Raw genomic sequence first — 12,191 nt, forward strand, 5'->3', positions numbered from 1 at the left:
AGTTGATGTCGGTCTCCTCTGTCCATAGGATGTTGTTCCAGAACTGTGAAGGCTTTTTTACATGTCGTTTGGCAAACTCTAATCTGGCCTTCCTGTGTTTGAGGCTCACCAATGGTTTCCATCTTGTGGTGAACCCTCTGTATTCACTCTGGTGAAGTCTTCTCTTGATTGGTGACTTTGACACACATACACCTACCTCCTGGAGGGTGTTCTTGATCTGGCCAACTGCTGTGAAGGGTGTTTTCTTCACCAGGGAAAGAATTCTTCGCTCATCCACCACAGTTGTTTTCCGTGGTCTTCCGGGTCTTTTGGTGTTGCTGAGCTCACCGGGGCGTTCCTTCTTTTTAAGAATGTTCCAAACAGTTGTTTTGGCCGCGCCTAATGTTTTTGCTATCTCTCTGATGGGTTTGTTTTGTTTTTTTCAGCCTAATGATGGCTTCACTGATAGTGACAGCTCTTTGGATCTCATCTTGAGAGTTGACAGCAACAGATTCCAAATGCAAATAGCACACTTGAAATGAACTCTGGACCTTTTATCTGCTCATTGTAATTGGGATAATGAGGGAATAACACACACCTGGCCATGGAACAGCTGAGAAGCCAATTGTCCCATTACTTTTGGTCCCTTAACAAGTGGGAGGCACATATGCAAACTGTTGTAATTCCTACACCGTTCACCTGATTTGGATGTAAATACCCTCAAATTAAAGCTGACAGTCTGCAGTTAAAGCACATCTTGTTTGTTTCATTTCAAATCCATTGTGGTGTATAGAGCCAAAAATGTTAGAATTGTGTCCATGTCCCAATATTTATGGACCTGACTGTATCTATGCATCCAGTGATTTAGAAGATTTTTTTGCTCATAAATGCACATTTTTATGCGTGTATCAAGCTTCACTCATTTTCCTGCTGGGCTGGGGGAGGGGCCATTCTTCAAGCACGTGTGTGTCATGCGTTTACAGGCGATCCCATCAAAGGACCGCAAACCATCCAGAAAGCGAGTGCCAATGATTTCAGTCCACAGATCAATGTGCAATATTGATCCGTTTTCTTCGCAACTCTTTCCAAAACTGGACGCAAAACACACAACGCGCCTCGTAGAGGAACCGCTTGTGAAATCCAAACAAACATTTCTGGGATTTGTTTCTCTCCGAAGTTATCCATTAATCGGGATGCTGGTTGTCCATTAATGTTCGCAGGAATTACATCTTTTTACATTTTACAATGTCTCTTATCAAGTGGATGAATATAGCGGTGGTTCTCCTCGCTGTGTGTGGACTCCGGCCCGGCCATGGTGCTCCGGTAAGTGCCCGGCGTTCAGAATATGTCCCTATCGTGGTCCCTCCATTGTTGGGTTGTGGTGGAACCCTGGAAAGGTTAGAACCTCTTACTGCGTGCCCCCTATAGGGAGGTTCACCCTCATTTCCTGTTTTGGGGATCACTGACTCCAGGACAGGAATAGATGGCAAAAATTCAAATGACGGTTGTCACCAGAAATGGAAGTTGGGGGAATATATTCCAATGGGTGCAACTATTCCGGTGACATGACAAAGGTGGAACTTCTCCCTTTCTGTTGTGTCTCTGGGACAGAATCTCCACAGCAGGGACAACATTTTGGCTGGAGCTCAACTTTAACATCTCTGCACCAGAGGAGCTTGCACTCTAATGTCCCCTCCCCCACAGTCACATCAGTCTCTGTACCAGAGGAGCTTGCACTCTAATGTCCCCTCCCCCACAGTCACATCAGTCTCTGTACCAGAGGAGCTGACACTCTAATGTCCCCTCCCCCACAGTCACATCAGTCTCTGTACCAGAGGAGCTTGCACTCTAATGTCCCCTCCCCCACAGTCACATAAGTCTCTGTACCAGAGGAGCTTGCACTCTAATGTCCCCTCCCCCACAGTCACATCAGTCTTTGTACCAGAGGAGCTTACGCTCTAATGTCCCCTCCCCCGCAGTCACATAAGTCTCTGTACCAGAGGAGCTTACGCTCTAATGTCCCCTCCCCCGCAGTCACATCAGTCTCTGTACCAGAGGAGCTGACACTCTAATGTCCCCTCCCCCGCAGTCACATCAGTCTCTGTACTGGAGGAGCTTACGCTCTACTGTCCCCTCCCCCACAGCCCCATCAGTCTCTGTACAGAGGAGCTTACGCTCTAATGTCCCCTCCCCCACAGTCCCATCAGTCTCTGTACAGAGGAGCTTACGCTCTAATGTCCCCTCCCCCACAGTCCCATCAGTCTCTGTACCGGAGGAGCTTACACTCTACTGTCCCCTCCCCCACAGTCACATCAGTCTCTGCACCAGAGGAACTTACGCTCTAATGTCCCCTCCCCCGCAGTCCCATCAGTCTCTGTACAGAGGAGCTTACGCTCTAATGTCCCCTCCCCCACAGTCCCATCAGTCTCTGTACCAGAGGAGCTTACAGTCTAAAGGAATGTTAACTGGTTATTACCTGGACTAATCTGTGACTGTGGGAGGATATTAGAGTGTAAGCTCCTCTGGCGCAGAGCCTCGTGTTCTCCGTTTTCAGATTTGTGATCTCCCTGCAGGTGGAATCCTCGATGGACATCTACAGAATGGACATCGATTGTAAAGTCACGTCTCGATTTTCCCGCACTCTGATCACGACGGAAGTCCAGAACGCGGAGAACTCTTCTCAGGAGGCGATCTTCGATGTGGAGCTTCCCAAAACCGCGTTCATCACCAACTTCAGCATGTGAGCTTCATACCGCGCGGAGCGCAGAGATCCGAGTCCACCCCCCAGGGCAGAGATCCGAGTCCACCCCCCAGGGCAGAGATCCGAGTCCACCCCCCAGGGCAGAGATCCGAGTCCACCCCCCAGGGCAGAGATCCGAGTCCACCCCCCAGGGCAGAGATCCGAGTCCACCCCCCAGGGCAGAGATCCGAGTCCACCCCCCAGGGCAGAGATCCGAGTCCACCCCCCAGGGCAGAGATCCGAGTCCACCCCCCAGGGCAGAGATCCGAGTCCACCCTCCAGGGCAGAGATCCGAGTCCACCCCCCAGCGCAGAGATCCGAGTCCACCCCCCAGGGCAGAGATCCGAGTCCACCCCCCAGGGCAGAGATCCGAGTCCACCCCCCAGCGCAGAGATCCGAGTCCACCCCCCAGGGCAGAGATCCGAGTCCACCCCCCAGGGCAGAGATCCGAGTCCACCCCCCAGGGCAGAGATCCGAGTCCACCCCCCAGCGCAGAGATCCGAGTCCACCCCCCAGGGCAGAGATCCGAGTCCACCCCCCAGGGCAGAGATCCGAGTCCACCCCCCAGGGCAGAGATCCGAGTCCACCCCCCAGGGCAGAGATCCGAGTCCACCCCCCAGGGCAGAGATCCGAGTCCACCCTCCAGGGCAGAGATCCGAGTCCACCCCCCAGGGCAGAGATCCGAGTCCACCCCCCAGGGCAGAGATCCGAGTCCACCCCCCAGGGCAGAGATCCGAGTCCACCCCCCAGGGCAGAGATCCGAGTCCACCCTCCAGGGCAGAGATCCGAGTCCACCCCCCAGGGCAGAGATCCGAGTCACCCCCCAGGGCACAGATCCGAGTCCACCCCCCAGGGCAGAGATCCGAGTCCACCCCCCAGGGCAGAGATCCGAGTCCACCCCCAGGGCAGAGATCCGAGTCCACCCCCCAGGGCAGAGATCCGAGTCCACCCCCCAGGGCAGAGATCCGAGTCCACCCCCCAGCGCAGAGATCCGAGTCCACCCCCCAGCGCAGAGATCCGAGTCCACCCTCCAGGGCAGAGATCCGAGTCCACCCCCCAGGGCAGAGATCCGAGTCCACCCCCCAGGGCAGAGATCCGAGTCCACCCTCCAGGGCAGAGATCCGAGTCCACCCCCCAGGGCAGAGATCCGAGTCACCCCCCAGGGCACAGATCCGAGTCCACCCCCCAGGGCAGAGATCCGAGTCCACCCCCCAGGGCAGAGATCCGAGTCCACCCCCCAGGGCAGAGATCCGAGTCCACCCCCCAGGGCAGAGATCCGAGTCCACCCCCCAGGGCAGAGATCCGAGTCCACCCCCCAGCGCAGAGATCCGAGTCCACCCCCCAGCGCAGAGATCCGAGTCCACCCTCCAGGGCAGAGATCCGAGTCCACCCTCCAGGCCAGACAACATGGGGGGGGGGGATATAATACCCAGGGCTGTCTTTAATATATATTGGACCCTGGGTGACCAATTTCTTGCCCCCCCACCCCCCCATGCAGTTTCGCTCTCCACCTACACTGTGACATGCAATAAATTGCAGCTTTCATCAGCAAATCACTTTACTGCAGCAGATCAGCGATTGCCAGGGGTTACGGCACATAATTACCGCTCATTGACTGGTTGCTAGAGATCACTGCACATCACTACCACTCACTCATTGGTTTCTGGGGTTAGGGGGGAGGGTGTGATCAGTGGCAGTGGTGGGGGGCGGGATCTGTGGCAGTGCTGAGCAGGGAATGTGTTACAGTTTAAGAGGGTGGGGGGGGGGCGTGAGGGTGTGATCAGTGGCAGACCTGAGGGGTTGATGGGATCAGTGGCAGTGCTGAGAGGGGGTGGGATGGGATCAGTGGCAGTGCTGAGAGGGGGTGGGATGGGATCAGTGGCAGTGCTGAGAGGGGGTGGGGAGTGATCAGTGGCAGTGCTGAGAGGGGGTGGGATGGGATCAGTGGCAGTGCTGAGAGGGGGTGGGGTGGGATCAGTGGCAGTGCTGAGAGGGGGTGGGGTGGGATCAGTGGCAGTGCTGAGAGGGGGTGGGATGGGATCAGTGGCAGTGCTGAGAGGGGGTGGGATGGGATCAGTGGCAGTGCTGAGAGGGGGTGGGGTGGGATCAGTGGCAGTGCTGAGAGGGGGTGGGGTGGGATCAGTGGCAGTGCTGAGAGGGGGTGGGATGGGATCAGTGGCAGTGCTGAGAGGGGGTGGGATGGGATCAGTGGCAGTGCTGAGAGGGGGTGGGGTGGGATCAGTGGCAGTGCTGAGAGGGGGTGGGGTGGGATCAGTGGCAGTGCTGAGAGGGGGTGGGGTGGGATCAGTGGCAGTGCTGAGAGGGGGTGGGGTGGGATCAGTGGCAGTGCTGAGAGGGGGTGGGGAGTGATCAGTGGCAGTGCTGAGAGGGGGTGGGGTGGGATCAGTGGCAGTGCTGAGAGGGGGTGGGGTGGGATTAGTGGCAGTGCTGAGAGGGGGTGGGGTGGGATCAGTGGCAGTGCTGAGAGGGGGTGGGGTGGGATCAGTGGCAGTGCTGAGAGGGGGTGGGATGGGATCAGTGGCAGTGCTGAGAGGGGGTGGGATGGGATCAGTGGCAGTGCTGAGAGGGGGTGGGGTGGGATCAGTGGCAGTGCTGAGAGGGGGTGGGGTGGGATCAGTGGCAGTGCTGAGAGGGGGTGGGATGGGATCAGTGGCAGTGCTGAGAGGGGGTGGGGTGGGATCAGTGGCAGTGCTGAGAGGGGGTGGGGTGGGATCAGTGGCAGTGCTGAGAGGGGGTGGGGTGGGATCAGTGGCAGTGCTGAGAGGGGGTGGGGTGGGATCAGTGGCAGTGCTGAGAGGGGGTGGGGTGGGATCAGTGGCAGTGCTGAGAGGGGGTGGGGTGGGATCAGTGGCAGTGCTGAGAGGGGGTGGGGTGGGATCAGTGGCATTTCTTTGGGATGAGTGGCAGTGCTTGGTAAGGATGGGATCAGTAACACTCACTTGCTGTCATCTGTCAGTCAGTGTCCACTCAATTCCCCCTCCCAGCATGTGAGGGGGGGGGAGAGAGAGAACGAACAGGCGTGAGAGAGAAGGGGGGTGAGAGAGAAATAGAAAGGGTGGGGTGAGAGGGTGAGAGAAAGGGGGGTGAGAGAAAGAAGGGGGGTGAGAGAGAGAAAGGGGACAGAGAGAGAGAGAAGGCGGTGAGAGAGAAAGAAAGGGGGGTGAGGGAGAGGGGGGTGAGGAAAAAGAGGAGTGAGAGAAATGGGGATGAAAGAGAGAGTAAGAAGGGGGTGAGAGAGGAAGGAGATGGGGTGAGATAGAGGAGGTGAGAGAGATGGGGGAGAGAGAGATGGGGGTGAGGGGGGGAGAGATGGGGGTGAAAAACAGAGAGGGAGGTGAGAGAGATGGGGGGAGAGATGGGGGTGAGAGGGAGGGGTGGGGATGAGAGAGGGTGGTTAGAGAGAGAGGCGCACAGGAGGGACTGCAGATGGGGGGGGGTGAGAGAGGAACCCCCAGCCCTATCTGCAGTCCCTCCTGTGCCCCCCAGTACCAGTCCCAGTCTGTGAGTAGGTGTGTTTGATGCCCAGTACCTACCTCCCCCCATCCTCATCCTCTGGGTCCCCATTCAGCCTGTCTTCCTGTTGATGTCGGTGCTGGGAGTGGAGAGGAGGTTGAAGAAGGAGTCCACCAAGTTCTGGGAGGAGCCGGGGATGCTGCACTCACTGCTGCTCGCCTCTTTGGGGGTCAGGGGGGCGATGGAGGTCTTCTCCCTCCTCCGGGTTCTCGGTCCTAGCCACACTCATGCTGTTCATCTTCCCTATGGCCTCTGTCTCTGGGTTGTTGTATGGAGATGATATGAGAAGCAAGGTGCTATCATCCTGCCTGAGCCCTGAGGATGCCGATGTTGGCACCGGATTTAGCTCCTCTGCCCTGCTCCCCGCTGCTACCGGACCGGGACTCTCCCACAATAATGACTGGGCCCAGGGCAGCTGCCCCTTTTGCCCCGCCTTACAGAGGCCCTCATAATAATACAAACTACTCCACCCTGAGACTCAGTACAGTTCTTGGAAGTGTTCACAAATGTCTGACACAGATCAGCCCCTGCTGTAGCCGCTCACCTTGTGACAAAATGTTTTGTCTGGATTTGGCTTGCTGTATAGAGAATAATGACGAGGTAACCACTAGAAAATGATTCTTAAAAGTTTCTTTTCTGTTGAAGGACGGTAGACGGAGTGACGAACGTCGGCGTTGTGAAGAAGAAGGCGGACGCGGAGCAGCAGTACGATCGAGCGGTGTCCCGGGGTGAAAGTGCTGGGCTCGTCCAGTAGGTGTCGCCGTTGTATCACTTCTCCCTTCTAGGAGAACATTTATTAGTTATTCTTTATTTTGGTGTGAAGTCAGGAAGGTTCAGATTCCCTGTCAGCATTTCATCGCTTTCTACTGGACGATTCATCCTCTGGATTTGTCACCAGAACAGAAAGAGAAAGACAATCTTCTGGTGGGGGTGCCTGTCCTGGTGACAACCGTCTAAGAGGAGACGACCCTCATACTGCTGAGATTGGCTCTTTCTGTTGTGTCTGTAGGATAAACATCGATCAGACGGGGGATAGAGATACAAAGTAACATTGTTTATAAACATCGATCAGACGGGAGATAGAGATACAAAGTAACATTGTTTATAAACATCGATCAGACGGGAGATGGAGAGATACAAAGTAACATTGTTTATAAACATCGATCAGACGGGAGATGGAGAGATACAAAGTAACATTGTTTATAAACATCGATCAGACGGGAGATAGAGAGATACAAAGTAACATTGTTTATTAACATCGATCAGACGGGAGATGGAGAGATACAAAGTAACATTGTTTATAAACATCGATCAGATGGGGGATAGAGATACAAAGTAACATTGTTTATAAACATCGATCAGACGGGGGAAAGAGAGATACAAAGTAACATTGTTTATAAACATCGATCAGACGGGGATAGAGAGATACAAAGTAACATTGTTTATAAACATCGATCAGACGGGAGATAGATACAAAGTAACATTGTTTATAAACATCGCTCAGGCGGGAGATAGAGATACAAAGTAACATTGTTTATAAACATCGCTCAGACGGGAGAGAGACATTGTTGTTTTTGTATCTACTCTGTTTCTATTATATGCAGATCTCAGGGATGAGCTTCCATCTAAATATGATGTTAAAGTAACCTGACAAGCAGAAATAGATCCCTAAAATGACCCGTTATTGACTCTCAGTTTCCTCTAATCTTCTCCTTCTCACACGTCTTCCTTTAAAGGATAAGTTCACCTTTTGACCAAATATAATACAATGTTTGCAGGTTAAAAAAATGTGCATTTGTTATTTTTTGTTGCAAAAGCCTGTAAAGCATTGCACCCGTGATCAGCAGACCTGTCAGTATATCTGCTTGCCCATATGGGGTGTATGGGGTGTACGGGGTGTACGGGATGTACGGGTGTACGGGGTGTATGGGATGTATGGGGTGTATGGCGTGTACGGTGTGTATGGGGTGTACGGGGTGTACAGGATGTACGGGGTGTATGGGGTGTACGGGATGTACGGGGTGTATGGGGTGTACGGGGTGTACAGGATGTATGGGGTGTACGGGATGTACGGGGTGTATGGGGTGTACAGGATGTACGGGATGTACGGGGTGTACAGGGTGTACGGGATGTATGGGGTGTATGGGGTGTACGGGGTGTATGGGGTGTATGGGGTGTACAGGATGTACGGGGTGTACGGGGTGTACGGGGTGTACATGGTGTATGGGATGTACGGGATGTATGGGGTGTATGGGGTGTACATGGTGTATGGAATGTACGGGATATACGGAATGTACGGGATGTACGGGGTGTATGGGATGTAGGGGGTGTATGGGATGTATGAGATGTACGGGATGTACGGGGTGTACAGGATGTACGGGGTGTATGGGGTGTACGGGGTGTATGGGGTGTACAGGGTTTACGGGGTGTATGGGGTTACAGGGTTTACGGGGTGTATAGGATGTATGAGGTGTAAGGGATGTATGGGGTGTACGGGGTGTATGGGGTGTACGGGATGTACGGGGTGTATGGGGTTACAGGGTTTACGGGGTGTACGGGGTGTATGGGGTGTATAGGATGTACGGGATGTACAGGGTGTACGGGATGTACAGGGTGTATGGGGTGTACGGGATGTATGGGGTGTACGGGGTGTACGGGGTGTATGGGATGTATGAGATGTACGGGATGTACGGGGTGTACGGGATGTACGGGGTGTATGGGGTGTATGGGGTGTATGAGATGTATGGGATGTATGAGATGTATGGGATGTATGAGATGTACGGGATGTACGGGATGTACGGGGTGTATGGGGTGTATAGGATGTACATTCACAGGACTGCGCTTTTAAAAATGTTGACAGCTATCGGGGGATGGGGGGGGGGGAGAGAAGATCCTGAGGAAGTGAGGGAGTGGGGGCGGGTCTGGTCATTCCATGTTACACCCTGGTCACGGATCTGACATGTAACATGTTAGGAAAGGTGAACTTATCCTTTAAAATAGAGCTTCACCCATAAATCTGACTGGCTGTCTCCTCTGACTCCTCCCCCTCCCTCCCGCCTCCAGTGATTGGCTACACAGTGAAGGTGGAGGAATGGAATTTTCGGCGCTGAGAAGCATCCAGTGTGGATCTATAGTTGGAGAAGTTCCGTTTCCGTGGTAACGATATTCTGTATATTTGTATCATTTATACACAATTTGCCGCTTCCAGTTACAATGTAACATTTTGGAAATTTAGATCCACGGGAAGGAAAATGGAAAACTTCAAAATCTCCGTCAATGTCGGCGCTCGGGCCTCCGCCATCTTTAAACTGACCTATGAGGAGCTACTGAAGCGGCATCATGGGAGTTATGAAATGCAGATCAAAGTGCAACCGCGGCAGCTGGTAGAAAACTTTCAGGTGAGACGGCCGTTGGTTCAGCCCTGAAGGTCCCTCATCCTGTATATCTATTGGTGGAACGGAGTCATATCTGACCTCCGGCCTTCCCGTCAGTCTTGCAGCTACTCAATGTCTTCCTCTGATGTCGCTGCATCCTGTGAGCCTCTCACAATGTGCATTAGAAGCTGCAGCAAGTCAGATAGAGCTCCGCCTCATTTCCTGGCTGGGGTGACATCCATCATCATCTAGCGCTTTCCTCCCCAGCCTGACTATCCCTGGCCCTGCCCCTTTAATTCATTTATTTCAGTTCTGCCAATCATGGAGGTTCAATATCACATGTGGGCGCTACCTAAGGCAGCCTGCCTAGAATCACCCCCTCCTCCAGCCTGACATCCCTTAGTGTCCAGCATGGCATACAATGGTACCTGAGCCTGAACTGTATATAAATTGTTTGGCAGATAAATGTGGACATCACTGAACCTCAGGAAATCAGCTTTGTGGACGCTCGTGGAAGCTTCATGACAAATGAACTCATGGATGTGGTTACGATAAGTCACACGGGAAACAAGGCCAGTCTTCTCCTTGGTCTTCCTTTGCCTTACCGTGTCCTCCTCAGTCTTTCTTTGTCTCTCTTGGTCATTCTTAGTCTCCCTTTGGCTTCCTTGGTCTTTCTTTGCCTTTCTTAGCATTCCTTTGTTACCATTTGTCCTTCTTTTGCCTTCCTTGGTTTTCTTTTGTCTTCCCTACTCCTCCTTGGTCTTCCATTGTCCTTCCTTTGTCTTTTTTGGTCTTCCATTGTCTTCCCTGGTCTTCTTTTGCCTTCCCTAGTCCTCCTTGGTCTTCCATTGTGCTTCCTTTGTCTTTCTTTGACTTCCCTGGTCTTCTTTTGTCTTCCCTAGTCCTCCTTGAACCTCCTTTGTCCTCCTTGATCTTCGCTTGTCCTCCTTGGGTTTTCTTTGTACTTATTTTGTTTTCTTTGACTTTTCTTTGTCTCCCTTGGTTTCTCTTGGTCCACCTTTGCGTTCCCTAGTCCTCCTTGGTCTCCCTTTGACTTCTTTGTTCTTTATTTGTCTTTCTTTGTCCTTGTGTTGTCTTCCTTTGTCTTCTTTTTCCTTTTCTAGTCTTCCTTGGTCCTCGTTGAGCTTTGTCTTCTTTGGTCTTCCTTTGTTTTTCTTGTCTTCCCTAGGCCTCCTTGGTCTTCCATTGTCTCCCTTGGTTTTTATTTATGTTTATTTTTTTGTTTTCTTTGGCCTGTCTTTGCTTGTCTTTGTTTTTCTTGGTCCACCTTTGTGCTCCCTAGTCCTCCTTGGTTTCTCTTTGACTTCCTTGTTCTTTCTTTACCTTCCTTGGTCATCCTTGGTCCTTCTTTTGTCTTCCTTTGTCTTCTTTTGTATTTTCTAGTCATTCTTGGTCATCCTTTGTCCTTATTTTGTGTTCTTTTGTCTTCTTTTGCCTTTTCTATTCTTTCTTGGTCTTTTGTTGAGCTTCCTTTGTCCTTCTTTTGTCTTCTCTGGTCTTCATTTGTCTTGTTTGTCTTCCCTCCTCCTTCTTGGTCTTCTTTTGTCTCCTTGTTTTTTCTTTAAGCTTCTTTTGTTTTCTTTGTCCTTTCTTTGTCTCCCTTGGTTTTTCTTGGTCCACCTTTGTGTTCCCTAGTCCTCCTTGGTCCCCCTTTGACTTTCATGGTCTTTCTTTGCCTTCTTTGGTCTTCATTGGTCAACCTTTGTTCTTCTTTTGTCTTCCTTGGGCTTCTTTTGACTTTCCCAGTCCTTCTTGGTCCTCCTTGCTCTTCCTTTGTCTTCCCTAGTCCTCCCTGATCTTCCTTTGTCCTTCTTTTGTTTTCTTTGGTCTTCCTTTGCCTTTCTTGTCTTCCATAACCTTTCCTGGTCTTCATTAGTGTCCCTTGGTTTTTTTTGGTCCTCCTTTGTCTTCCCTAGTCCTCCTTGGTCTCCCTTTGTCTTTTCTTTGCCTTCCTTAGTCTTCCTTGGTCTTCTTCTATTTACCTTAGTCCTCCCTGGTGCTCCTTGATCTTCCTTTGTCTTTCTGTGTCTTCCACAGTCCTCCTTGGTTTTTCTTTGTCCATCTTTTGATTAGTTTTTTTTGGCCTTTCTTTGTCTTCCTTGGTCTTGCTTTGTTGTTCCCAGCCCTCCTTAGTTTACTGTTGTCTTCCTTGGTCTATCTTTGCCTTCCTTGGCCTTTCTTTGTCTTCCCTAGTCCTCCCTAGTCATCCTTGGCCCTCCTTTGTCCTCCTTGGTATTCCTTTGCTTTCTTTGGTCCTCCTTTGTCATCAATTGTCTAACTTTCTTTGTTTTTTGCAATATTTTCAAAATGCAGTTTCATAATAAAGTAATTCTGGGTGACTCAATGTATCCTTTCCAGGCACATATCATGTTTAAGCCCACCATTCACCAGCAACGTAAATGTACTGTTTGCTCTGAAACACTTCTGGATGGTGACTTCACGATAAAATACGACGTGAAGAGAGAAACATCTGCTGGGAACATCCAGGTCAGTTTTCCGGAACCTAAAATAAAACTTTCCTTTATTCGGTTAGGGGTCCTCAA

At 51.7% G+C, this 12,191-nt stretch overlaps 1 protein-coding gene across 1 annotated transcript in view; it reads left to right on the plus strand.

Moving 5' to 3' along the window:
- Positions 1-1,179: 1,179 nt before the first annotated feature.
- LOC149443598 (inter-alpha-trypsin inhibitor heavy chain H3-like) overlaps positions 1,180-12,191 on the plus strand; it is a 61,123-nt gene continuing 50,111 nt past the window's right edge. The window contains exons 1-6 of the mRNA XM_089655508.1: positions 1,180-1,302; positions 2,553-2,719; positions 6,899-7,003; positions 9,489-9,651; positions 10,089-10,199; positions 12,007-12,135. Of these exons, the coding sequence (XP_089511634.1) occupies positions 1,225-1,302; positions 2,553-2,719; positions 6,899-7,003; positions 9,489-9,651; positions 10,089-10,199; positions 12,007-12,135 (753 nt within the window). The 5' untranslated portion in view covers positions 1,180-1,224. The remainder of the gene's footprint in view (positions 1,303-2,552; positions 2,720-6,898; positions 7,004-9,488; positions 9,652-10,088; positions 10,200-12,006; positions 12,136-12,191) is intronic.

This window comes from Staurois parvus, unplaced genomic scaffold (genome assembly GCF_062004578.1).
Source record: "Staurois parvus isolate SC_StPar_1 unplaced genomic scaffold, SC_StPar_1.0 ptg000843l, whole genome shotgun sequence".
NCBI lineage: Eukaryota > Metazoa > Chordata > Amphibia > Anura > Ranidae > Staurois > Staurois parvus.